Consider the following 25,198-nt stretch of genomic DNA (forward strand, 5'->3'; position numbering starts at 1 on the left):
AGTGTATCTGAACCATGCAGGCCTAATCCACAACAGCTTTTGAATGAGGCCCAGTGTGGGTTCCATTTGGCAGCAGCACTGTGTGACGTTGGACCCCACAGAGTGGGTAATGTCCAAATCTGCCACCCACCCCTCCCTTTCATGTGCCCTTCCCTCCTACCAAATGTACCCCCAGCCTGTTCTCCCTGACATGGCCCCTCCCTCTGGCTGCTTGGTCGTCAGGCAGCGGGCGGTGGCTGGTTCAGACAGCTGAGGGTGGTGGTGAGGAGGCTATGGTCATGGTGAATTAAAGATATGTGTGACATGCACAGCAGCGGATCCAGAAGGCAACAACAGCTGAGTTCAAAAGTGTGGCTTTTTGAGCCTGCAGGGAGGGGTCTGGTTAAAAACATTTGAGAGTGACCACTTCTGTAAAGAAACAATTCGGATATCTAATACTAGCTCTTTAAACAGACTCACTGCATATATTTTTTGGAGGGGGATCAGAAATGACCTCATCTGTATTGAAACATCTCACTGTGAAATCTGTGAAAACTGCTATAAGTAAGAGTTCAAACCTGATACATTGCAGCTTAGCTAACGGTCATCCCATTCGTTCAAAAATAAAGTCCACATGACCACCACTCTGTGGAATATGGAGTCTGGTGGAAACTATACAAGGCAATCTACCCTCCACCCTTTCCTTTGTACAACAGCAGAAACCGAGGGCATGAGAACACCACACAGCAGCGCTGGTGTGTCATGTGGGCGCATCGGTAGTGTTTGTGGAAGGGAGAAAACCAAGGCCACAGGCCATAACTTATTGTGAGAAACTTGGTTCTTATTGGAATTCATCTCCTGTGAACGTGAGTGATGGCAGGTCTTTGGAAATGTGTTAGCGGCCTCTAACCAACTCGGACGGGTTCACAAATGGAGAACATCAATTACAATGTTGTTGTCTTGTGTTCTGGCTCACTTGGTGAGTCTCAGAAGCTGTGGGACCGGGCTCCAGTGGAGGTAACAAAGGTGTCCAGGCATGCCCGCCTGATAAGCTCGCTCAGGGTACATCTCAACCGCCTTTCCCATGACACCAAGCAGCAAGTCTGTGCTATCCTATCAGTGGTATGAATGACACCAATACCACACCAGAGTTGTGTTGGTTTTCTGACAGTTGCTGGGTTGGAACACGCTAACAAGACATCCCGGTGACACAGAATCACCTCACAGCAACATCCGGCTCTGCAGGGGTTTGTTTGGACAGCATCCAACAAATGTTATCGGACGGGTGTCTCGTGAGGCGTTGATGCTTATTTGACATTACATTGCTCCCTCCTGCTAGCACAAGATGAGGTGGTTTACTGCTGAGTAAGCCATGTTTGTATTGATCCAGAGAGCTTGTCCGGCTGTCCTGAATGTCCCATCCCCCAGAAGACTTCACAAAGGCCAACCAGCAGGCCAGATGCTACAGCACGGAGATGATCAGGCTTTCATGTGACCTCCCTAAAGAGGGGCAGCATGACATTGTCAGTCTTGATTATTCTTGAAGGTGCACTATAATGACTCTCCTTTGTCTGAGTGGATTAAACACAGGGGCAACACAAGGCCTGTTTTGTTGATAAGGATAATACCTATATTCAGGTGTGCATAGACTCGCACACACACACCCACACAAACAGACAGACAGAGATAAACAGGTGCCCATGGTTAATACAGCTACAAACACCAGTGGTTAAGAGGAAAATAACCCTCTCTTTCATAGACTCCTATCTGGAAGGACATCAGCTTTTACTGCTCACCCCTCTCACTCTTGGAAGTTTATCTGATGAAAGGTTTTTTATCCTCTGCTGCCAACCTCTTCCCCACAGACACTCAGTCTCTCTCTCTTCTCTCTTCTCTCTTCTCTGTTCTCTCTTCTCTCTTCTCTCTTTCTCTCTCTCTCTCTCTCTCTCTCTCTCTCTCTCTCTCTCTCTCTCTCTCTCTCTCTCTCTTTCTCTCTCTCACACACACACACTTTATAAGTTTTCTTTTATCTCCTAATGAGCCAAGCTAATGACCATCTAATACAAATAAATAATTCAAATATCGAATCTAACATCGAAATTAAATCTAAAGGTCTGACCTATTTTATTATGCTTTCAAGACAAACCCTTTTGTGCATATGGTAGGGATTACGTCATCCTTTTGTGAGAAATACCCCAAATACCGGTCCATGCAATTGCCATGCTAGGGCGGTTCAGACAGCGGGGTCGGCTTTAGGACCCAGCAGTGCTGCCGGTCAGGTAGGCACAGCTCGTGGACTGTGAGTGAAACAGACAAAGGCAGAGAGAGAGCTCGTGCCGCTATCCTGCAGCATCCACACCCACCCACCCACTCCACTCTACTCCACACGCTCCAACGCGGGTGAGTAAGTAATCTTGTGTACAAGGCTTCACATATTTTGTCTAAAATCATTTGACAAGTAAAAAGCAGTTACGCCAGAATTTAAACGTGTTATGTGTCGCTGATGTTTGCTTATTTATTGAATCATTTTGAAATTGTATTTAGTTTGATTTCGAATGTAACACAATTGAGCAGGTGGTTGTACAAGTAATGTAAACGAAGTCCTTATGATGACAAATAATTGTTTTTAATAGACTGGACGTTGACGAGCTTAGGTCAGGTCAGTGAGTTCAGTCTATGCAAAATCATTCTCTGATAACTAGAAATGATAAAAGGAGTGCCCTGAAACTTTTTGCTTTTTGAATATGACTTAAAACCAGCTCAGACTGGCTTAGTGTGACTAGATAAGACATAGATCAGCTCTAATAGGGATGTTAGGATTGACATAATTTTATGCCGGCACTGTTGCGCAGGATCAGAAGTCTATGTGCTTTTCTATGTGTGGCTGAATCAGTGATAGACCCAGCCTAATGTCTGTGGTGTCAGTTGGACATGTCTGTGGTGAGCTGCTTCACTATGCAGCAGGGGCATGCATGGGGAAGTCTCTGAATGTTCCTGACAGCAGAACACCGGTTGTGAGGGTCTTGGAAGAATGATGATGTCTGAATGAATGGATTTATGTCTTGTGATAGCAGGCTGCCTATTGGCAGAATAATCAATAATTGCTGATAATTCTGAATGTGTGTGGACACACCCAGAAATGTAAAATCACCCCAAAAATACTCAAATGCATGTCAGTGTAGTTATGGTTCTGTATGGTACTGATGCGGTGGTGGTGGTGGTAGAGAGAAGCATGAGGGCGGGCCGAGGCAACCTCGCTGAGACAATGGGCTGTCCCGGATGACGTGGGACTGGGGAAGGGTCAGTCAGTGATTTACCTTCTGCCCATTAGAGAAGCAGATGGGCCCTGGAGCCTGGCCCCAGTCAGCTGGGGAGGGCCCATCCCACCCAGGTCCTTCCCCAGGTCCCTCCCCCGGTCCCTCCCCCCACCCGGGCTGTCATCAGTCTCCAGTCAGACGCATGGCTGGGCGGGGGAGGGGGAGGGACTTCCCAGCATCCCTGGGCTGTAACAAAGTGGTCCTCTCTATTCAAACTCCTGCAGTCTGTATTTGATAGGGGGGGGGGGGGGTTGGGGTTAGCGATGGGGGGGCACATGTGATTGTGCTGTAGGAGGATTTAATGGCAGAGATATAAATCAGCAGTGTCCATGTGCGCTGTGCCTCTGCTGCTGAGGGCTTTCACTGTGGGGCGTTGCCACAAAACTTGTACACTACACAACTCCACTGTTTGTGTAGAAATTGGTTAACAAACCCTGTAGAGTCTACTCGCATTTCATATGTTTACAATTCCTTGTGTGTGTGTGTGTGTGTGTGTGAGACAAGGGGTTTGATGGGGTGTGTAGTAGTGTCTTTGTCTGTGGCCATGGAGGAATGGTCACAGTCACTAGGTAAGGATTTGGGAGGAAGTGGCCAGGCATAATTGGAAAAGCTGCTCCAATCCTGTGCTGAAGGCTTGGACTCAGTCCAACAGCACAAGTCACTGATTGAAATGTCTCAGATAGCAGCCTCTACACCAGCACTAATGGCCATAATGAACTGAATCATTTCATAAACAATCTTGTGTCAAAGCCATCTTATCAACAAGAACCTCTAATGTATCACCAAGGCTTTGTGTGTCCAATATTGCACAACTCCCTCAGTGTGGTTGGGTTAGAGGTCTGTTATTAAAACCAAATCAGATGTGCCCTACATTATAGTGTTAGTTCCAGTTGTAAGTGGACACTGCGCTCGGCTGAAGCTCTGTTTGTCCTAGCTCTTAGGAGCTGCTTGTTTATTCCAGATAGTGGATTCAATAATCAAACTGACAAGCCCAGATCTAACACCTAGAAATCCAATAATTGTGCGGCTAAATTTAGGGCCAAGGGTTTATGGGCTATTTTAAAAGTTGCCCCAGCCACATGGGCCAAATCTCAGTCTACAGTATAATAAGAGTCTATGTCACTCACAGTAACATGTAGGCCACATGAGTAATAGATCCACACCTCTATTATACACACATACAGTCTTTAAATGTACTGAGGGATATTTTGATGTGAACCTGTTAACTGTGAGCTTCTCAATGCATTTAGTCTCCAGCTCCAGGCATGGTTCTATTCTGAAAGACAGGCCTACTTTTACTACATTTCCCTGGTGACCAGCACCCCCAGCCTGTCTTCTAATACAAACACAACATAAAGAATTTAAGAGACCAAATTCATTCTTGACAGGATATCAGAACCCCCCAGGGACACCCATCAGGCCCAGGATGGTTTTAGGAGGTTGTGAGGGAGGGGAGTTTGCGGTCACATGAAAGAGGCCTTTCCTGGGATGACAGTTGAAGAGACGGGGTGACTGTGGGGTGGGGGGGGGGGAGGGGGTGACAAGGGCGGGGTCTTCTGTGTGTTTTGTTCCAGTTGACTTCTGCCGGCTCTGTACACTCCAGGACTGGTGATGTGGTTAGGGTGTGAGGGGGTTGTTGGGGGGGGGGGGGGGGGGGGGTTGAAGGGTGGAGACCACTGTCTAAAGGTAGGACTGATTTCTCACTTGTCATCTGGCCCTACAGACAGTTTAATAGCACACAAATTCCCTATTTCTAATCACAGTGTGTGTGTTTGTGTGTCTCTATGTGTGTGAGAGGAGGGGTCAGGGAGTGACTGGGGGGGTATTGAAAAATGCTTTGTTATTGAACAATAGGTCTGACAAATTATTGGGTTATTGACGAGTGTTTATTGACCGGAATAGTTTAACAGAGGACATTTTGAGTCACTGTGTGTGTGTGTGTGTGTGTGTGTGTGGGGGGGGGGGGTGTCACTGGAGGGAGTTTGGAATGATATTGGAGAAAACATCAGGGTATTAAACTGAGCAGGGCCAGAGCCTGGATCTAAGTTTGACAGCCTGTGTGCTGCTTCCCTGCGGAGGGAGCATGGCTACAGTGTGCCAGACACACAGCCTCCACACTCGACAGAGTCAGACCAATGGAAATGACAGAAATGGTTATTTCACAAACAACGGGTCAGATGGGTGAAACAACGCTCTTCCCCAGACGGGACGAGGCAGGGGTGTCGGCACAGTACGACACAGCCTGACAACCATCCCCACATTCGTAGCAGGACATAGGCGGTATAATGGTCGACAATAGAGTCGAGTAGAGTAGGATGGAGTGCGGCAGAGAGTGTGGTGCCGGCGCTGGTCTTTGTTCTGGAAGGCAGCAGCTAGACCGCGTCCTCGTCACAGCCACGTTGTTCCGTCTGTGTTCCCCGTAGCAGACAGGGGAACTCGGTTCATTTTGATGAGATCACAGCGAGCCACCTAATGAGATTCATTAGAAGTGGAGTGTCGGGTTTGTCGCGGCGGCAGAGCTCTTCTGGGCTGCAGAGCTTGTCTGGGCTGCAGACGGTCTGAGGTGTTTCTTTGTCTTCCTCGGCACTCGCACGTGGGCGCTCGCTCCCGTCCGGAATGCCTCCCGCCGGAGCGAGCGTTAGCAACACCCGTGCTGCCAGTGTCGCCAGGCCACGAAGCCCCTCCGCATGCCACCAGGCTGGGCGTGGCGCCCGCGACCTTCAGCGGGTCCTCTCTGCCCTCAGCGGCAGGATTCTGAGACCTGTATGGTGGCTGTCGGCGGGAAAGTCCCAGTGTCACGCTAATGGCTACTACCCTGCCCATTTAGTGGCTAATCCCTTAATTATTCTAACAGGCCATTCCAGAGTTCCAGTTGGAACTGGGCAGCAGATTCCTCTGGACCAGCCTGGCCCTCCCATCATGCTCTACAGCCTGCCTGTCCTTTTTGAGCAGGGGATAAAGAGGTCCGCTTACATTCAAAAGGAGCAGATGTTCGTGAAGAGTTTGGCACGGCATTTTGGTGGGTCTAACCCTATGTTGAGTTAGACCCACCATGTTGCGGATCCCAATCTATGCCAATCATACGCACAGTCCACTAAAACACTGTGTTTTTATCTTATTCCCTCTCTCTCCCGTGGGCCCAGCATGTATCTGCTCCCGAGGTGAGCCCACATGTGACTCATCCCCATGATGTGCGGCTGGCTTTTGGTAGAATGTTCCTGGGTGAATTTAGCCCTTCTCACACCTGGTGGGAGGAACTGCTATCAGGGGCCCGGTGTCACAGAGCCTGGGAGCAGGGAGAGATCACAGGGACCTGTGACTAACCACCACTGACTCAGCTTGCTGTTGTTCAACAGCTTTTTGCAAGAGCTGTGGAGGTGGATGCTAGCTATTCCTGTCCCTCTATGGCTCTGCCGAGCAGGACTGTGTGGGATGAACCTCACATTTGGATGAACCACATGTTATTTCCTTCACATCTTCCTGAAACCAGAGAGGAGAGCTTCTTCATTGTTCTATCTCGTTATTTGGAACCTATACATAGGCATGAGCATTAAACCACAATATTTCTTGTTTGAGTATCAAATTAGGGCAAAACAGATTTGAATAGACTGGAGGAAACCAAGGGAGTGCAAACCTCCATCAGGTATATGATAAGAGGATAAGATCGTAACATGATAAGATGGGCAATATGTGGGCAATATGTGGGCAATATGTGGGCAATATGTGGGCAATATGTGGGCAATATGTGGGCAATATGTGGGCAATATGTGGGCAATATGTGGGCAATATGTGGGCGGCTATGATGCAGCCACCACGTAAAAAACCACCTCAGGAAAAGTACCTGCCTTTTTTCCATCATCCTGGTTTGACCACAAAAACGCACCACTAACTCCTGTCTCCTCAGAGACATGTTTCTCCTATATATCTCGTATCCAGTGAGGGTTATTAATAATAGCCCTTTTCTAGCCACGCTCCTCTCAAGGGCAGCCGAATGTAGGACAGAGCAGACTGGCAGAGCAGGCTCAGAACAATACAACATGTAAGGGACAAATGTGCTCTACGTGCTGTAACCATGTAAGATGAACCTTCCGATTGGGTTTTGTTTAAGGATTATTGAAAGGTTCTAGAAGCTCCGTGAGTCACACACATCCTAGTTCACCTGGTTCGCACCTGTCATGAAAAATTGATCTCCGATTCACCTGGGTTCTTCCTCAACGAGGCTAGAGTTTCTGTTTCTGCAACAGCACGGTCACAGCAGATAGCTCTCCAGTTGCTTTCACACACCGTTAACTAACACGGAGAGGGGCAGGGCCCTTGAACACACACACGTACACACACACATACACACACACGTACACAAACACATACACACACACATACACACACCTCCCTGTTTGGGTTCCACGAGGGGTTGGCCCGATCGATGCTGGGGGCTCTAATTGATTGGCTGGGCCTGAGCTCTCTTCATCCTGCAGAAACACAACACCCTCAGGAGAGGGCAGGCAGGGCGAGGCTGGGGTCAACTTACTGCCTGTGACCTCCAGCTCATCAAGGTTCACTGAAGAAGGGGATATTGTTCATATTGTGTTGTGGGAAGTTAGCGGGAAGAAGTCTTCTAACATACAGTGTTTACACCCACTCCTTGACCTTGTCGAACGACCATGTCTCCCTAGCTCATCCCTGTGTGTCTCTGGTGTGTTTTCTCCCAACAACAGACCCCCCAGAAGTAACCACCATCAGAACACATCCACGGATCCTCCCCGCCCCCTGACCTCAGTCACCATGGAGCTGGACTTCGGCCATTTCGACGAGCGAGACAAGACGTCCCGCGCCCCCCGAGGCGGGCGCCCCAACGGCCTGCCCAGCCCCACCCACAGCGCCCACTGCAGCTTCTACCGCACGCGCACCCTCCAGGCCCTCACCAACGAGAAGAAGGCCAAGAAGGTGCGCTTCTACCGCAACGGAGACCGCTACTTCAAGGGCATCGTGTACGCCGTGGCGGTGGAACGCTTCCGCACCTTCGACGCCCTCCTGGCCGACCTGACGCGCTCCCTCTCGGACCACATCAACCTGCCGCAGGGGGTCCGCTTCATCTTCTCCATCGACGGCTTGCGCAAGATCGTCTCCATGGACGAGCTGGAGGAAGGTGAGTTGCTGGGAACTAGGGGGATGGAGGCTAAGGGGTAGAGGCCGTGATAGGGGCTCGAGGCTAGGGACCAGAGGCTGAAGAATACAGGCTAAGGGGTAGAGGCTGGAGACTAGGGGGTTAGAGGGAAGGGGTTTGGGGTCTGGGGTTGGCTCATGTGGATCTGCTTGCTGCCTGTGTGCCCCGTCCGTACTGACAAAATTGTGGGATTAAGAATCTGTGTGTCCTGTCTAGCCGCCTGTAATCTCTACATATTAGATATGTACTCATACCATGTTTAGTCTGAGTTTCACCAGTGTTCTCCAGAGACATCTAAACCACTCCACTAACCTCTGTTAGTGAGCACAAGTACAGTCATCCCGTTAAGCCTCAATAATTCATGCCAGCCGATTCACCCCGCGCTGCCAGGCCCACAGGGTTGCGGTTGGACCCAAGAGCTAACCTCTCGTGGTGTCATCACACCAGCTAGGTTTAGTACCATGAAGAGATGAAGAACTCTTTAGCTAGGTTTATATCACGACATCACCACCACCTACATGCTCCCTAGATGAGGCTGATAACGATAGGGATAAATATAAGGATTGAGGGCCGTGATGACCACAATGACAACAACGATGGCTGTAGTCATTATGTATTCCACAATGACTCCCTTGATAGGATTGGACATAAACATTTCCTCCGTGCTCTAATTGGCCAGTGTGTGTATGGATTTTCTGCTGCTCTCATTGGGTGAAACCGTACACTACTATTAGGGATCCTCAGCCCTCCCGGCCAGACACGCGTCGGAATCCTCCCTGAGGATGAGGAGAGTGTGGCATCAGGGAGTGCTGGGCTGGCAGGTTCCAAAGCCACAACTGCTGCGTCTGCAACCAGGAGCCAGGAGACAGGGGGCAGGAGGCAGGAGGCAGGAGGCAGGAGGCAGGAGGCAGGAGGCAGGAGACAGGAGGCAGGAGACAGGAGGCAAGAGGCAGGAAGTGGAGTCTAAATGGGCCTGGTCATCCCCTCAGGGCCCCTGCTCCAGCCTGGAGCTGGGCCGTGCTGTCTGAGGGGGCGGAGCTGGAGGCGGGCTCTTCACCCCCAGCTCCGCCCCTCATCAGAGAGCCCTCCCTCTGATGTCATCACTGTGTCTCAGGCAGACACACTCCCCGACAGATCCTCTAGACAGCAGCTTCATGCTCTGCTCCCTCGGTGTTAATAATGTTATTCACAGATGTTTGGTATCAGTGGTAGGGAAGGCTTTGAATACTTCCTTCTTGAAAGCTTGTCAGCTACTCGGTCTTGAATATGTGATTTACTGTGTGGTACATACAGTGTAGATGCTGTATGTTACGTAAAACTACCAGAAAGGATGTGACTCAACAATCTGTAGAGTGTGACAGGTTTCGAGGGGGGGTAGAGATCTCTCCCAGACACCAGCTGGTTGCTTGTTGAGAACCACAGACGTTTCTACAATGTCGGCTGTTAATTTTTCTTCTGGCTTGTCATTGCCGTCCCTGTAAAGGAGGGGTAGAGCACGGTAGGAATGAGGCAGAGGAAAGCCATGTGGGGAAGATGATGAGGGTGCATGAAGGGAGGAGGGGGAGGGATGGGCCATTTGTTTTATTATACAGGCAATAAACCAGGTATTCAGGTTTTTCAGTTCTAAGTTCTTTACCTTTGGTGCCATTAGAGTGAGACCAAAGCCTTGTGAACGATGTCATCTTACTCTTCACCCTGACGCAGTTACTTAAGTCTTCGACTCGCGTGACCCGGGAATTCAGCTTCTTACAGTGCCAGTGTTTGTTAAATCTCTCCCTTAATGCCATCTGTCCCGGAGGCCGTTTATTTTCAATTACTCTCAACACCCCTGGCTAATTGGCTCTGTTCATTTGTCCTCCCCCGGAAGTTCACCCTCTGTCCCTCCCTCCATCCCTACCCCCTTCACCAGCCTCCCTCCATCCCTACCCCCTTCACCAGCCTCCCTCCATCCCTCACTCCATCACCACCCTCTCTCCATTTACTTCTATCTCCCCCTCCCCCCCCCCGGATGCTCCCACTTCATCTCTTCCTCCATTTCCACCATCCCTCTTTTCCTCAGCCTCTTGGTTTTAATCTCATTTTTGCTTGTCTGTCTTTTTTTAACTGTAATGAGAAAGAACACAAAACAACATGTTATCCAATCTGAGTGTGGGGTCTGTTAGCCTTTGGGCCTCTGGGTAGAACTCTATTTGTGTGTGTGTGTTTGTGTCTGTGTGTGTGTGTGTGTGTGTGTGAGGCTTGGCGGTGGGGGGCCTTCAAAAGGAAGGGTGTGGTGAAAATGGGAAGGGATTATGCAAATGAAACAAAGAGATAAACCCTGTTTTAATTTGATAAGGTGATTGTCTTTTCCACGGGAGCTGCCTGAAAGAGGGTGGGGGGAATGTGTGTGTGTGTGTGTGTGTGTGTGGAGGGGGAGTGGTATACAGTACAGCACAAAAAAAACAAGTAGTTATGTGTGTGTTCAGCCACTCTGCTGCTTATTCTGGGCATAGTTATATCTCCCTGGTTCTCCTCTCCCAGTCTCCTTTGTGCGCTCTGTAACACTGCTTGCTCATGCTTGATTGATGTCCTCTGGATCTCCCTGCCATCCCTGCCTGTCTCAGCCTCCCCTCATCCTGCCTGCCTGCCTGCCCCCCCCCCCCCCACCCATCTCCCTCCCTGCCTCCCCCTCTCCCTCCCTCCCCGGACTAGAGCAGACGAGTCGAGGGAACATGATGGAGGAGACAGGAGTTAAATGGAAATCAAGGGGAGAGTGGGAAAGATAGGGAGGGGAGAGTTTTAGGGAAAGATGGAGGGGTAATATGAAAAATAAATAAAGGCGATGGGAAGGATTTGGGATGTGTCTGAGTCTGGAGGTCACACCAAGTAGGACATCTCGAGAAAAGCCAGACTGCAGTGGAGGGCTCAGGTTATTTTAGGCTGAGCCAAGCAGATGCAGAATCTTAGTCCTGCAAGCCACAGTAGGACTTTTGGCTGCACCAGAGAGCCCACTCTATATACAGATTTAAAATTCAGTTGAGGAAGGATACGTCCAATACTGTACAATTGCAAGTCAGATATTATTAAAATGTTGTAGGTTAATTTTCAGACATACATGTTAATTTTCAGACATACATGTTACTAAGCTGTCCCAGTACTGTAACACCACTAAGGCTGCCATGTTTCCAGTAAAAACAGCAACTAAAACACGGAGAAACAGGGTTTGGTTGTAAAAACTATTTTTTTGATGTGCAAAGACTCAAATGTGTGTGTTGAGAGAAAGACAATCACCCTTGTTGGGCACCAGTAACCCTACAGTGGACTGCTAAATGATCTACACATGTACATATAGTACCTATTTATGGAAATTGCAATGCAATGACAGCAGTGTGGGCCTATTTTGTGTCTGTAAGTCTACAAAAACCAGTCATCTCACATGAACGACGTGAAGAAACAATTCACTGTATGCGCCGAAACTGGCTGCCTCACGCCTACAGCCGCCCACACATAGACACACATCACCAAGAGATGGTAGCCCTGCGCCCGTTTCCAAACTGCCTGCCTGAGAGCTGCCGCCCGGCCCCTGTCCTGTGTGTCCTCTGTGGAGTGTCGTTGCCCTTCTGTGCCCCCAGCGCTCATCACCAGCTGCACATCACTGATGGTCTCAAAGCTCTCGCTTCTGGTATCCCAGTCGATCTGTCTTCCTTTCAGACTCTTCCTGTCAGTGTGACAGGCCTCATCTGTCCTCCCGTTTCCTCTGCCTCCAGACCCTGGCTGAACTGGACCACTCTTCCTCCGCCTCAGGGCCATGTTTTAGACCTGCTCCTCATAGACATAGTCTCCCACAGCCTCTGTTCCTCATCAGGGTTCCTACCAGCAGTCCTCAGACAAAACGAGCTGACCCTGGAGAGATGAAACCTAGCATACCCGGGTCCGGTTACACCCACTATCTTGCTGAGCTATTCCCTGGAGGTGATGTCACCTCAGTTTTGGCATTGTACCGGTCAGCACAATGACTTAAAAAGTAGGGCAAACAGTGGCTTGCTCCACATTGACTTAGGTGATTACTTAATGGGCTGAGCTAGGGAGAGAATCTGATACCTCAGTGCTGCAGGACCCAGTGTTGCGCTGGTTACCATGTGTTGGTTCAGGTCACCCCAAAGAGCGGGTTGTTGAGTGGTAGTGATGCTGCTTGCATGGCTGTACTCGTGGCTTGCGAAGTGCTCATGTCGGACTATGACACTGCAGTAGTGTGTGTGTGAGTGTGTTAGAGAGAGAGAGAGAGAGAGAGAGAGAGAGAGAGAGAGAGAGAGAGAGTGCGAGGAAAAGAGAGATCAATCCATTCCTCTGATTGCTTCATTCCGTTGCTGAATGTCATATCTGTAAAGGCCCAGGATGCTCCTGCTGTTTGATGATAGGAGAAGGTTCAATGTATCGCGTCCCTGCTGTGGATCAGGTCAGGGGAGATTCTGATGCAATTTCGGAGAGGGTGGAGGCCTTCGGTGTCCCACTTTAGCTACAAACTAGGACAGTGACTTCTAGTTTGTCAACACAGCACCTGTTCTGGTGGAGTGAGCCTGCAGAGTTTGTGGTTGAAACTTGGAATCATGGCTCTGTTATCAAAATCATATATATGACATCAATAATGTATGCATTATACTTTGCTCTTCACTGAAGCTGTGAATGTGATCTGCTATTATCTGATATTCAATCCACAGGCTACTGCCTTTTAGCCTGGAAGTCTCAAATAACTTGTCTTCCTGTTTATGTCAACCTCTCCTCAGGGAGTTGGCAATAAGTAGTACTGTGGTTTCTAGATGCCAAACAAAGCTGACCTGCTCGTTTTCCAACCTGCGAGGAGCATTCTTCTCACCTCGCAACTCTGCCCTCCCGCCCCTCCAGGAGAGAGCTACGTCTGCGCCTCGGAGAACTTCTACAAGAAGGTGGACTACACCAAGAACGTCAACCCCAACTGGTCGGTGAACGTGAAGGCCTCGGCCAGCCAGAAGAACCTGCAGTCCCTGGCCAGCAAGGCGACCGGCGAGGCCCGAGAGGGCAAGGAGTTTGTCCGGCCCAAGCTGGTGACGGTGATGCGCAGCGGCGTAAAGCCTCGCAAGGCGGTGCGCGTGCTGCTCAACAAGAAGACGGCGCACTCCTTCGACCAGGTGCTGACCGACATCACGGATGCCATCAAGCTGGAGAGCGGCGTGGTCAAGAAGATCTACACCCTGGACGGCAAGCAGGTAGGTCACGCCCCTGCCCCCCCCCCCCCCCCCCCCCCCGTCACCTGGGCTCCACACACTCACCCTCGCGCCACAACTCCTCAGTCAGGATAGGACCGGTGCAGGTTCATGTATAGGCCTGAGAATGTTGGGCATCTGAAAATCACCCAGTCACCTGCTTTTATAGTGGGTCTTTAGAAAAGGATCAAAGCGAAATGAGACAACACGCCACCGTGGTGGTCAGACGTCAGGACAAAGTACCCACACACACCCACGCTGACCGAGAAACCACTGCCCTCAGGATCAAAGAGAGAAACCATCGTCTTTAATATCTATGGAAATGATCATGTAAACCATTCACTAGAAACACAGTAAAGGGAAGCTAACAGTAGTATCACAATACAGACACAAGTATCATGGCATGTGTTTGTTGTCCAAATCTCTTGATCAGTGATGCCGAGAAGACCGCTGACACAGCGGACGGTCACCTGACAAACCTCAGGTGCTTGATTGTGGGTTTCAGCCTCTCAGAACACTTCCTCCCCAGTGGTTACCTTTGTCAGGGAATGATATTCCGGGGCAAGGGGAGTGTGTACATACCTGTCATTATCCACGACTGCCCTTTAACAGAACAATGAAAACCACAGCCCTTTTTAACTTTCTCGGTAGCCACTCTCGGGCAGACCTACATGGTCGAGCAGAGCACCGGTGGTTCAGTGTGTCTAAAGGAGAAGAGGGTTAGAAGCCTCTCTGCTGTGTTAGCCTCCCCTAACCCTTCCAAACATTTACATCACATTTACATTTAGTCATTTAGCAGACACTCTTATCCAGACTCTTATCCGACTTACAGTAAGTACAGGGACATTCCCCCGAGGCAAGCAGGGTGAAGTGCCTTGCCCAAAGACACAACGTCATTTGGCACGGCCGGGAATCGAACTGGCAACCTTCTGATTACTAGCCCGCTTCCCTAACCGCTCAGCCACCTGACTCCCCGAACGAGTGACTGTATTCATTAGTCTGTGGCACACTAGGACTCTCACATTCCACACACACTATGGGACAACTGTGACAAATGACTGTCATTTAGGCCAACATCTGTGTGCCAACTGGGCTACGTTGTGCGCAGGAAGGACCTCCCGGCTGTTTTTATTTTTATTTTTAAAAGGTTTCTAGACATAAACAGACAGTTCCCAACCCATCAGGTAATGTTCTCTCAGGGTGTTTTATGATCAGGCGCTGTAACATTTTCATAGCTTGTAGTTTGAGCGTTCCTTGTTGGATCCCGGCCAGAGCAAAGCCGTAATGCGTGTTTACCCTGGCGAGGAGGAAGTGGCGTGATTAGTGTATGCAGAGGCGATGGGTCAGCTTTGACGGAGGGGTTCTTAGAGGTTTATAGGCCTGCGTTCAGTGGTGGAGCTAATGCCACTGAGGAATCCTCCGAGAGCTCAAAGTGGCCTCACCTCTCGTGGGGATTCTTTTATGAGGCGCCACCCATCCCCAGGCCGGCCCGACCACTCGGTGGAAGATGACTGATTGGATAGTGTAGTAGACAGATACACAAATCAATAAAATATTCCATCTGACTCATAGTCTTTTCGGTCTTCCTCTCTAACGGCCCAGGCCAGCTCAGTGCTTCCGGCTCCCGTCTCCCTTCATACAGTAAGGAGGAGCGCAGAGGGGGGGGGGAGGAAGAGAGGGGGAGGAGGAGAGGAGGGGTTGGACATGGCAGCGCTCTGCCTGGCCATGCTAAGAGGCCACAGCTGTTCTTCAGGCCCGCCCCTGATATGCCTAAACGGGTCCTAATCCCCCGTGTCTGGAACACTCTGATTCTATCTGCCATCACATGCATCTGGGGGCCACGGTGCGCCCGCTCAGGAAGCCCCCCCACTGCCCCCCTGGCTGCCCCCCCGGCTGCCTGTGGGGACCAGTCAGACCTCCACACCTCTGTGTCTGGGCTGATTGAAAGGAAAAGAGACTGATCTCACTCAGTCGGTTGTTTCCTCATACATATTCCAATAACGACCTCATCACAATCCCTGGGATTAGGCGGGGCATAGCTGCACTCTGTAGATAGAGAGAAATAACCCCTCTAGGGCCTTGGTTGGTCAAGCTAACTAACACTGTCTAGGGTCTTGGTCAAGCTAACTAACACTGTCTAGGGCCTTGGTCAAGCTAACTAACACTGTCTAGGGCCTTGGTCAAGCTAACTAACACTGTCTAGGGCCTTGGTCAAGCTAACTAACACTGTCTAGGGTCTTGGTCAAGCTAACTAACACTGTCTAGGGCCTTGGTCAAGCTAACTAACACTGTCTAGGGTCTTGGTCAAGCTAACTAACACTGTCAAGGGCCTTGGTCAAGCTAACTAACACTGTCTAGGGCCTTGGTCAAGCTAACTAACACTGTCTAGGGCCTTGGTCAAGCTAACTAACACTGTCTAGGGCCTTGGTCAAGCTAACTAACACTGTTTAGGGCCTTGGTCAAGCGAACACACCGTCCTCAGTAGGCTGTCACTAAACCTGCATAACTAAAAACAGCCTACGGTCAGAACCTTCTCTCCATCCTGTGTGCTGGGCCTCTGAGATGAGCCTGCCTCTGGCAGGGCCCACACACGAGGCGGAGATCTCTCCTCAAACAACAGACGGTTGTCAGAAGTTCACGAGCTGCTGGAAGTCACTGAGCCTCTGTTGGGTTAGGATCTCTGATGTCTCTCTCTCTCTCTCTCTCTCTCTCTCTCTCTCTCCTCTCTCTCTCTCTCTCTCTCTCTCTCTCTCTCTCTCTCTCTCTCTCTCTCTCTCTCTCTCTCTCTCTCTCTCTCTCTCTTCTCTCTCTCTCTCTCTCTCTCTCTCTCTCTCTCTCTCTCTCTCTCTCTCTCTCTCTCTCTCTCTCTCTCTCTCTAAGAATGCTTGGCTATTGCCTGCCAGCCATACATTTTTTATGAGAATGCATCTCTCACACTGATTTTAACCATGAACATGACTGCATGTGCCATTCAGGCATAGGCTGTACTGTGTGTGTGTGTGTGTGTGTGCTGCATGTCAAGTTCAGTTTATGGCGACCATGTCAAACCCACACATTTGCCTTTGATCCAGCACAAACACACACACACACACACACACACTAACCATGTGTCCAACCAGCCCGGTAACTATGTATTAACTCTATTCAGGTCCACGCCTCTGATGTCCATGTCATTCTCTGTTGAACGCTCTCAATCCATCACGGAAGACGTGTCATCCGCTGGTAGCCTCATTGTGATGCACACTTCCCCCCTGCAGCAGTGGGGTGTGTTGTTGTGTGTGTCGGTGTGTGTGCGACGGCGTGCTGTGTGTAGTATTTTTTGCTCTTTGTGTGCTGAGCCAGGGAGGCTGTGGACTGCAGAGCGCCGACTGCAGAGCGCCGACTGCAGAGCGCCGACTGCAGAGTGCAGGCTGAGATGTGGTGGTCTGGTAGAGGGGGGGGTGTTGATGCAGTGCCAGCCCCTCCCAGATCCTGCACCGTTCCTCCTCTTCCCCCTTCTACTCCGACAGCTGGTGGGACCGGTTGCTAGGAGACCACATCCAAGGCACAAAGAGAGCCCAGCTGGTGTGGACTGGCCTGTCAGTCGCCACATCCTGTGGGTCTGTCCGTATCAGTACGTGTGTTCAGTGTCCCGGTGCGTGTAGCTATGTGTAAGTGTGTGGGTTCACTGGGTTCACTGCTTGCACCGGCATCTCTGACTCGAGACGAGTCATAGAGAGAGAGAGACAGAGTCATAGAGAGAGACAAGAGTCATATATAGAGAGAGAGAGACAAAGTCATAGAGAGTGAGACGAGTCATAGAGAGAGAGAGGGAGAGGAGAGGGAGAGGGAGAGGGAGAGGGAGAGGGAGAGGAGAGGGAGAGAGGGCAGGAAAAATGGAAAAGAGAGCTGACAATAAATATAATTGCAGTGATGTGGATATTTAGTCCTTCTCAGCTTGTCCTTCAATTTGTCCTTGAAGGAAAACCTCTACACTTCTTTTAACAGTGTGAAGATCCACCCCACCCCTCTTGCTGTCAGTACAAGAAAATAGCCCCCATTTCCCCCATAACTGCTTCTGCTTTCAAGCCCAGGGAGATGAGGGTGGGATGACAGGGTCTTTGGTGCATTATTGGTCTTGAAAGACAGCAATTTAGGATGTTTTATATTCAGCGCAGGGGAAATAATTATCCCCTTTGTCTATAGAGCTGAAGTAAATTCCCTCATTCCCCCTCAGCATCCCTGCAGGGTACATTAGAGAGAAGAGAGGCTTTCACTGGCAGCCATTTTGTGCCCATTCTTCTTAACCGAGGTGCCTGTATTGTAAAGTGACTTTGATTGGCACAGTCCTTTTTACTGGACTGCTCTCAGTGAACAGGTGCATTTGGGGTATGCCCTTGATTAGAATTAGCATATTGCTGCAAACTATGGCTGTTATTGGGAACTTACACTGGAAGCGTTTGGTTATCTCCTCCCAAGGGGAATGGTTATTCAGTTTTTGAATGTCTGGAGTGTCTTTCAGGGATGTGGCGAGTGCTGTGCTTTGTAACTGGATTTAGAGAGCTCATTACTGCCTCAAGGTCCAGTGCAGAGGTTTGCCATATGTCTTTTAAACCGATTCCTGTCAAAGAGGCACTAAAGATGCAAATTTGCACTCTATTAACTCTCTGTTCATTCACTCTCCTCACACAAGGTAACGTTGTGATTGTCTTCTGTACAGTAGGTGTACGTTTGCAGTAGAGAGTGAAAGGTAGAGGATGGCATGCATTTAGTATCCTGCAGAAGTCAAGTTCAGTCCTGCGTTGAATGTGGATCAGTCCATTCCAAGGCGTGGAGACGTGGTCCTCCGTGGTGGTACCAAGGCTCGCTCTCTCCCTCTCCTCCTTCCTATCTCTCTCTCTTTCTCTCTGTCTGCTTCTCCGCCACGGGGGAAGGTTTGGTTTTGCAAGGCATGCGGCGGAGGCGGTTGTCATGGTGATTTACTCTGCAGTGATGGACTCTGTGTCCATGACAATGGCTGTGTGTGCAATGCGCTGAGTTTGCTCTTTACATTCTGTACATTGTGGTCTCACAGGCTCCACCCCCCCTCCACCCCTCCACCCCCCCCCCCCCCCCACCATATGCGTCTTACTGCGGAACCATTTCACCCCATCAGATGTAAAACATTACACTGCTGGCACACACATGCTCAAACACACACACACACATAAATGCACCCATGTTCAGTAACTGCCAGAGTACTGCTACAGGAAATAAGGGAGAGAAAGATGGATGAGCTGACAAAGGGGCGTGGCTCCCATGATGCAGCATCCTGATCAGACATTTCAGCCGGCGTCTGGCGCTTCCTCCCCCCCCCCCCCCCCCCTCTTATCTTCTCCACATCAGTGACCACAGCCTGGGCAGTGGGTGGAGGGTGTGTGAGCCCAATCTAATAACATCACAGCCACATCAGTCACAACAGCCACCCCCCCCCCCCCCCCCCAATAGCCTGTTTCCATAGAGACAGGCAGCAGCGTGAAGCTGGAGGAGGCTGAGGGAGCATTTGGAGCCTATTAGTGACATCACAGCTGTGATGCCCGCTCCTCGGGCCAGGGGAACATCAGCCTCCAGCTGGCCTCCATGACTGGGCCAGGTCTGGCTGCTGCCTGGCTCATCCGGCCGGCCGGGAACACTGCTGCAGCGGTGGGAGACTGAGGATGGGCTGGATCGGGTCGAGGGGATGAGCCCCAGGGAAAGGAACTGCTAGCTGGGGAGAGAGGGGGGTGGGGAGAGAGAGGAGTAACGTGGGCAGGAGAGGGCTGCACCTCTCCTGCTGACTGTGGAGGAGGGATGTGTGGTGAAGCAGCTCAGTTTACCAGGGGAAAAGACATGACCCCGTAAACCTTGTTTGAAAGAAACATCTCTTGCCATGTTGTCATTATTTCGACAAGAGATGTATTCCGCGAGGGTTTTTCTTGACTTGATTGAGATTCGGAGATGTTTTACTACTGTCTGCCAGACAGATACAATCAAACCTGAGGGACTGGAACGTCATAACAGCCACAACCCCAATAAGCTGTGACAGGCCCTGCACGCGCTCTCCCCCTCCGCCTGAATCTCACTAATACAGAGGAACTGAGTTAGCAGGCAGCTTCCAGAGGAGGTCAGCCTGGGTCTGGATGGGCGGAGGGCTCTGTGTGCTGTCCATGGTGCTGGCATGGCCCCTCTTCTACACCTCATTCAGCAGTAATGCGTTCCCAAGCGGACCCTATCACATTACCACCTGACCAGAATCAGTAACAAAGGTAGAGGGTATCATGTCTTCTTCTGTGCTACCTGAACAGTGATTACTGTGTGTGTGTCTGTGTGTGTCTGTGTGACCCGTTGTCGATGTTGTGTTATTGCAGTAAGTAATTATCCTGACTGTTTACAACCCACACGGAGGGGGGGGGGGGATCATGTGACCCGCTGTAAGGAGATATGGAGGAGATGGGGGGCGGGTACTGTTACCTATGTCCAATCTTGAGTCTCTGTACCCGGTGTGTACCGTGAGCTACCCTCCCCTGTCTAGCACGTAGCCTGCAGTAACTGCTGCAGCACTATCGCCCCTGCTGAGACACCTCACAGCGAGCTAAGATGAAAAGCAACGTTTTTCCTCGTCCAAACCCACCACGAAGAGGCTGACCTCCAGTGGCACTATACACCCCCACAAGCCACAATGCCAGCACTCACCCCACCCCCCTCCCTCCCCAGCCCCCTGCCCTGTTAGGTGTCAGTCAGTTGAATATAGACACTCAATTCTCTCATCTCCCATTTTGGCCATTTTGTCTTCATCCCCAAAGTAACACACTGGAGCAGCATCCATGTTCCCAGAATTCCTTTTTTCGTTGGAACCCAAATTCATTGTGCTTCTAGCTGAAGTCCCTCCCAGACAGTACATAACAGTGACAATGCACAGGATATCGAGCAGGTGGGCAGGGATGGTTCCTAGCTTAGTTGTCTTTCACTAACATGAGGAACAACCTTTTCTATTGAGACAAAAAGTTTCACAAAAGCTTCTGAAGCGCCCATTCTATTGAACATGAGACGAGCACTTGTTTAAACTCGATAGTGTCTGTTTACCTCTGTCCCTAACCTAACCTGAGCTCATTATATAAAATAATTTATCTGCCCTTGCAGAGAATTTGCAACATCATCGTGGCCTCAGCTTTGAGGCACTTTTAGGAAGTTTTCAGAGCAGTGACTCAGAATGTGCATTTTTTGATGTGTGTGTACACCCACGGTGTTGCTACATAATCCAGTTAATCCTTGCTTTCCACGGGCCTGTCTTATCCTTAAGCCCGGCAAACGAGGCTCTTCACAGCCTTTTCTCTCTCTTCAAAGTGCTAGTCGCCCCAAAATATCACAGGCCTCCTCCCTAGCTTCCCGAGAAAACACACAGATGACAGCTGGGACAGATAAGGGCATTCAGTTTAAAATATATGTTTCTGGAAGCCGCTAAGAATGTGTGGCTCTGCGTCAGGGCTCCTGAATCAGAGATTATGACTTTCCATTCTATGTTCACATAAGACGTTTTCTTGCATTTTCAAGGAGATTCTACCCTTTTAATATGACGTATCACAATGACTAGACCCCAGTGTTATGATAAAAGGCACTTTGATACGTCCAAAAAATGTGGAAGTGAAGATAGTGGAAGAATTTGGGAGGAAACACTGTTTCAGTGTCCTTCATTGCTGACTCACCCGATCCTTTTCCCAAATCTCTGGTCCAGAAAACCTGTTTAGCTGTTAAAGAGCTGACTGGGAACTTTGAGGAATTGTCCTGGGTTTCTCCTCCCAGGGCTGTTGCTACGCACACTAATGTGAAATAATCTCTTTTTCATTGTGCTGTCTGGACAATGCTGTCACTGTGATGTGGGAGTCAGACCCTTCAGTTATAGGGTGTGAGGGCTGTGATCCACTCAGTTAGCCGGACTGCGATAGGTAGAAATTCATTCGGCTGAGCATTTGAAGAACACAGCCATTAAAGGACGAAGCACGTCGATTTTTTACCTTAACCAGAATCAATAAGAGAAAGAAGCACATGTGCTTTATCACCCAGTGGTCTGAGGAAAACCTGGGGTATTGGGGAGGATGAAAATGGCCTGTTTTCTGCAGGCTTCAGAGCGCACACTATCGATCATGTTGGTGCGGCTGCAGAGGGAGGGAGAGACGGCGGGAGTTAGCCCGAGGGCAGTGGAGCATGGCCAGCTACCGTTTCTGCCCAGGTCTTCATCCCCAAAGTTACATTCTCTCACTTGGCTGCAAACAGCGGCTCACAGCCTTCAGTGGAAAAATCTAACTGGATATGGGTCGGTTGTGCCTTTTTCTTATTTCGCTTCCTCAAGCACTCTACCCAACTCTAGCTTCCACCTGTCTAACCACCAAACTCCCCTCACGCCTCTCCAAGCATACCCCCCCCCCCCCCCCCCAGCCCTTACCCCCCTCTAACCCCTCCTCTACCTCGGGATAAGCTCGGTGCAGCAGAAACCACCGCAGTGTTCGCCCTGCCGGACCCCAGATCCCATGTTCAGGGATTTAATATTTCACACGCCACTTTGTTTTGTTTCTGGATGTCCCACCGTGTGTATGGAGGCAGAAGCATGAGTGAATGTGAGATGTTGATCAATTGCTCCTGGAGGACCTGCTGAGATGATTTAGCATGGCTGCCTGGCTCTGGAGATAGATCGCCTCTCTCTCCCCTGTCTCTTGCTACGAGAGACAGAGAGAGAGTGAGGGGGAGGGAGGGGCGGGCGGGAGGGGGAGGGAGGGAGGGAGTGGGAGGGAGGGAGTGGGAGGGAGGGAGAGGAAGGAGAGAGAAGGAGAGAGAAGGAGAGAGAAGGAGATAGAGAGACAGAGAGAAATCTTGGAGAGAGCTGCAGTGGATGGAAGACTGTTGCTCTGCTGGTAAGTTAATCACAGACTACTACAGCCCTGCAGCCTCTGGGGCTGGTCACAAGGTGCAAGTTTATCCACTGGGCTTTCATGCTGGCATACCAAGGAATGTCCCCAATAACACAGTGGATCTCCCCTCAAGATGATCAACCCTCTGCAGGGAATCTGCATTCTGGTGCAGATCTGGTGACTGTTGCTTTATAAACGGAACACCTCTATTAAACCGAGTGGAACGCGTAATTCACAGTGGAAACAGTGCTGCATCACAGCTGCTGCCCGTGGTGCAGATAAGACATGTCTACTACCAACGCTGGCATCTGTTTTTAATAAGAGGCCTCTGATAATGGCTGTATTCGGTATGTGGCTTCACAGATTTCTCCTTTGACACTCGTTTTCTGTCTCAAGTGTTTGGGAGATAAGTGTGATCCCGCTACACGTGCGAGACAAGTGTCACCACCCATCCTGATTACACCCCCCCCCCCCCCCCCTCCTTTCCTCCCTACCCGCCCTCTCCCAAAATGCTGTAATTGCTCTGCATTGCTCCCACAAGGAGTTATATTAACATGGTTGCTTGGGGCAACGGCAGGGATGGTGTCCAGGCAGGGGTGGGGGAGATGGGGAGAGTAAATGAGAAAGAGATAGAGAGAGAGAGAGAGAGAGAGAGAGATATCTTGGAGCTCATCAGTCCTTAGTTCCACAGTGAAATGGTAATGGAGGCCTTCTTAAATGGAAACAAAGCCCGAGGCTGTGGTGAAGAGGAGGAAGATTGTAGATTGCATATGGAGGAGATGCTGTTTCCTGCTGCCGGTCTGATTTGGCTCAGAACTGAAGGTCAGAGACAGGAGCTGGGGCACAGCCATCTCACTTTGCTACGCTCGGGACCCAAAAAACGCTTGCTTTGTTCCTCAGACCAAAATGGTTTAGAGCAGAAGAGGGCTTTTTCTGTCCTTGCTGCTCCAAATGCATAATTATTTTGCTTTTCATTGAGAATTCCTCTCCTTAAACGTGGCTTGAAAAACAAAGCAGAGAGAACGGTTTCAGTGAAAACTCCTGGCATAGGGAGGGATTGTAACTGATATATTTGTGAGTGTTGCTGCAGATGCAGTGGCCATTTTCAGGCTGTGAATCATCACTTGTCTGCTGTTTGCTGAAGGCAGACAGACACATCCATCTAACTGTTCTTCTTGGTTTGTGTAACATGAATCATATCCCCCCTGCAGAATAAGGATAGAGTATACTGTTGAATGTATGGCTTCTCTTTGTAACATGATCCTCTTGAAAGTGATCTATTGTGCTTGTTCTCAGCTTGGCTACAGGCAACTATTTTGTCCCTGAAAATGAATTCCTTACAAGGCAAAGTGTCTGGGCCTAGGTAATTGGGTCAAGTTATTCCACTGATTCTTAGACGGCAGATTAGATTTGTGTCTACGGGTGAGATGTGTTTCCTCCAACTTGAGGGCACATTTGCTTTTTAGTCGCGAGAAAGCAATGTGGGGTAGTACACTGACTCCACTACTGGTACCTACTAATCCTCTGGTCTTTATGTGTCAGGCATCTGGGGCTGTCAGCTATTGTTTGGAAACGTGTCATTCTAGAAAGTAGCTTTGAATAATTCAGTCGTTGTTAGTTGTGGGGTCCCTGCATAGCTGCTGGCAGTGTGGATATGTTTGGGGGGCATGTGGTCCTGACAGCTGGTAATACAGGGATTATGGTTGGGGGGAGGGGGGAGGGGGTGCCTGGGGGGGGCAGGTTGGGAGGCGGGCACCTGCAGTCAGGGAGGAGCCAGGCTCTTGGTGGGATGTCCACTATAGTTGGGGTGTTTGTGTGTGTGTTTGTAGGATGTGTGTGTGTGTGTGTGTCGGGATGGTGGTGGTGGGGGGATCCACACTTTGTTTGCTCATAGGGAGGTTCTGGTTCTGGTCGCTGGGTGAGATGACAAGCTGGGCTGACCTTTCCAGAATGCTGGATGACGCTCGTCTTCTCTAATCTGAACGTTCCTCGGGCAGACAGGCCCTTTCGTCTCCTTGGTGACGGTTGACAGAGACTGTGGCATCTCAACCCTGTCAGCTCCAGGTGTGCGTGTGTCTGTCCTGGCGTGTCTGAACATGGACACATCTCATCTCAGCGAGCTGGGTTTGTTTACCCCCATCTCTCTGGGGGAGCAGCCCTCCCAGGGTAACTGTTAGCATGCATTTGTTCGCCACACTTGTCTGATTTTGTTGCTTTTTTTTTCTTCTTTTTTGTTTTTCAAACGCCGCCGCCGCCTTTTCCAGACAGACTCCTCGCTGTTCCTAAAAACACACAAGACAGATGTGGGTCATGTTGTCCTCAAGGACACAAGTCTGATTTGATATAGTATTTTTTTTTACTCGGCAAAGAAACGCAGCCCACTTGGGATAGTGCCACGGTTTGCTCGGAGGTGGGTTTCGGGACTGGGGTGTGTGTGTGTGTGTGTGTGTGTGTGTGTGGGGGGGGGCATATTGAATGCTGTAGGAGAGAAAATGACTCTCACCCACCTCAGAGGGAGCAGGCGAGAGCGGGAGAGATTGCGCTCTCTCACTTCTACCCAGTAACTCCTGATTTATGGAAATCACCCACCCCCCGAATACCCTTTGAGTCGCTGCAGAT

General features: G+C 50.2%; 1 protein-coding gene across 3 annotated transcripts in view; it reads left to right on the forward strand.

Annotated features, from left to right (window-relative positions):
• Positions 1-2,235: 2,235 nt before the first annotated feature.
• Positions 2,236-25,198, forward strand: part of LOC134039419 (neuronal migration protein doublecortin-like) — a 32,642-nt gene continuing 9,679 nt past the window's right edge. For 2 of the 3 annotated variants that reach the window (XM_062485281.1, XM_062485283.1), the window contains exons 1-3: positions 2,236-2,379; positions 8,012-8,442; positions 13,342-13,682. In XM_062485281.1, the coding sequence (XP_062341265.1) occupies positions 8,079-8,442; positions 13,342-13,682 (705 nt within the window). In that variant the 5' untranslated portion in view covers positions 2,236-2,379; positions 8,012-8,078. Of the gene's footprint in view, positions 2,384-8,011; positions 8,443-13,341; positions 13,683-25,198 lie in introns of all 3 variants that reach the window. The other variant, XM_062485282.1, reaches the window with a different exon arrangement.

This window comes from Osmerus eperlanus, chromosome 19 (genome assembly GCF_963692335.1).
Source record: "Osmerus eperlanus chromosome 19, fOsmEpe2.1, whole genome shotgun sequence".
Taxonomy (NCBI): domain Eukaryota; kingdom Metazoa; phylum Chordata; class Actinopteri; order Osmeriformes; family Osmeridae; genus Osmerus; species Osmerus eperlanus.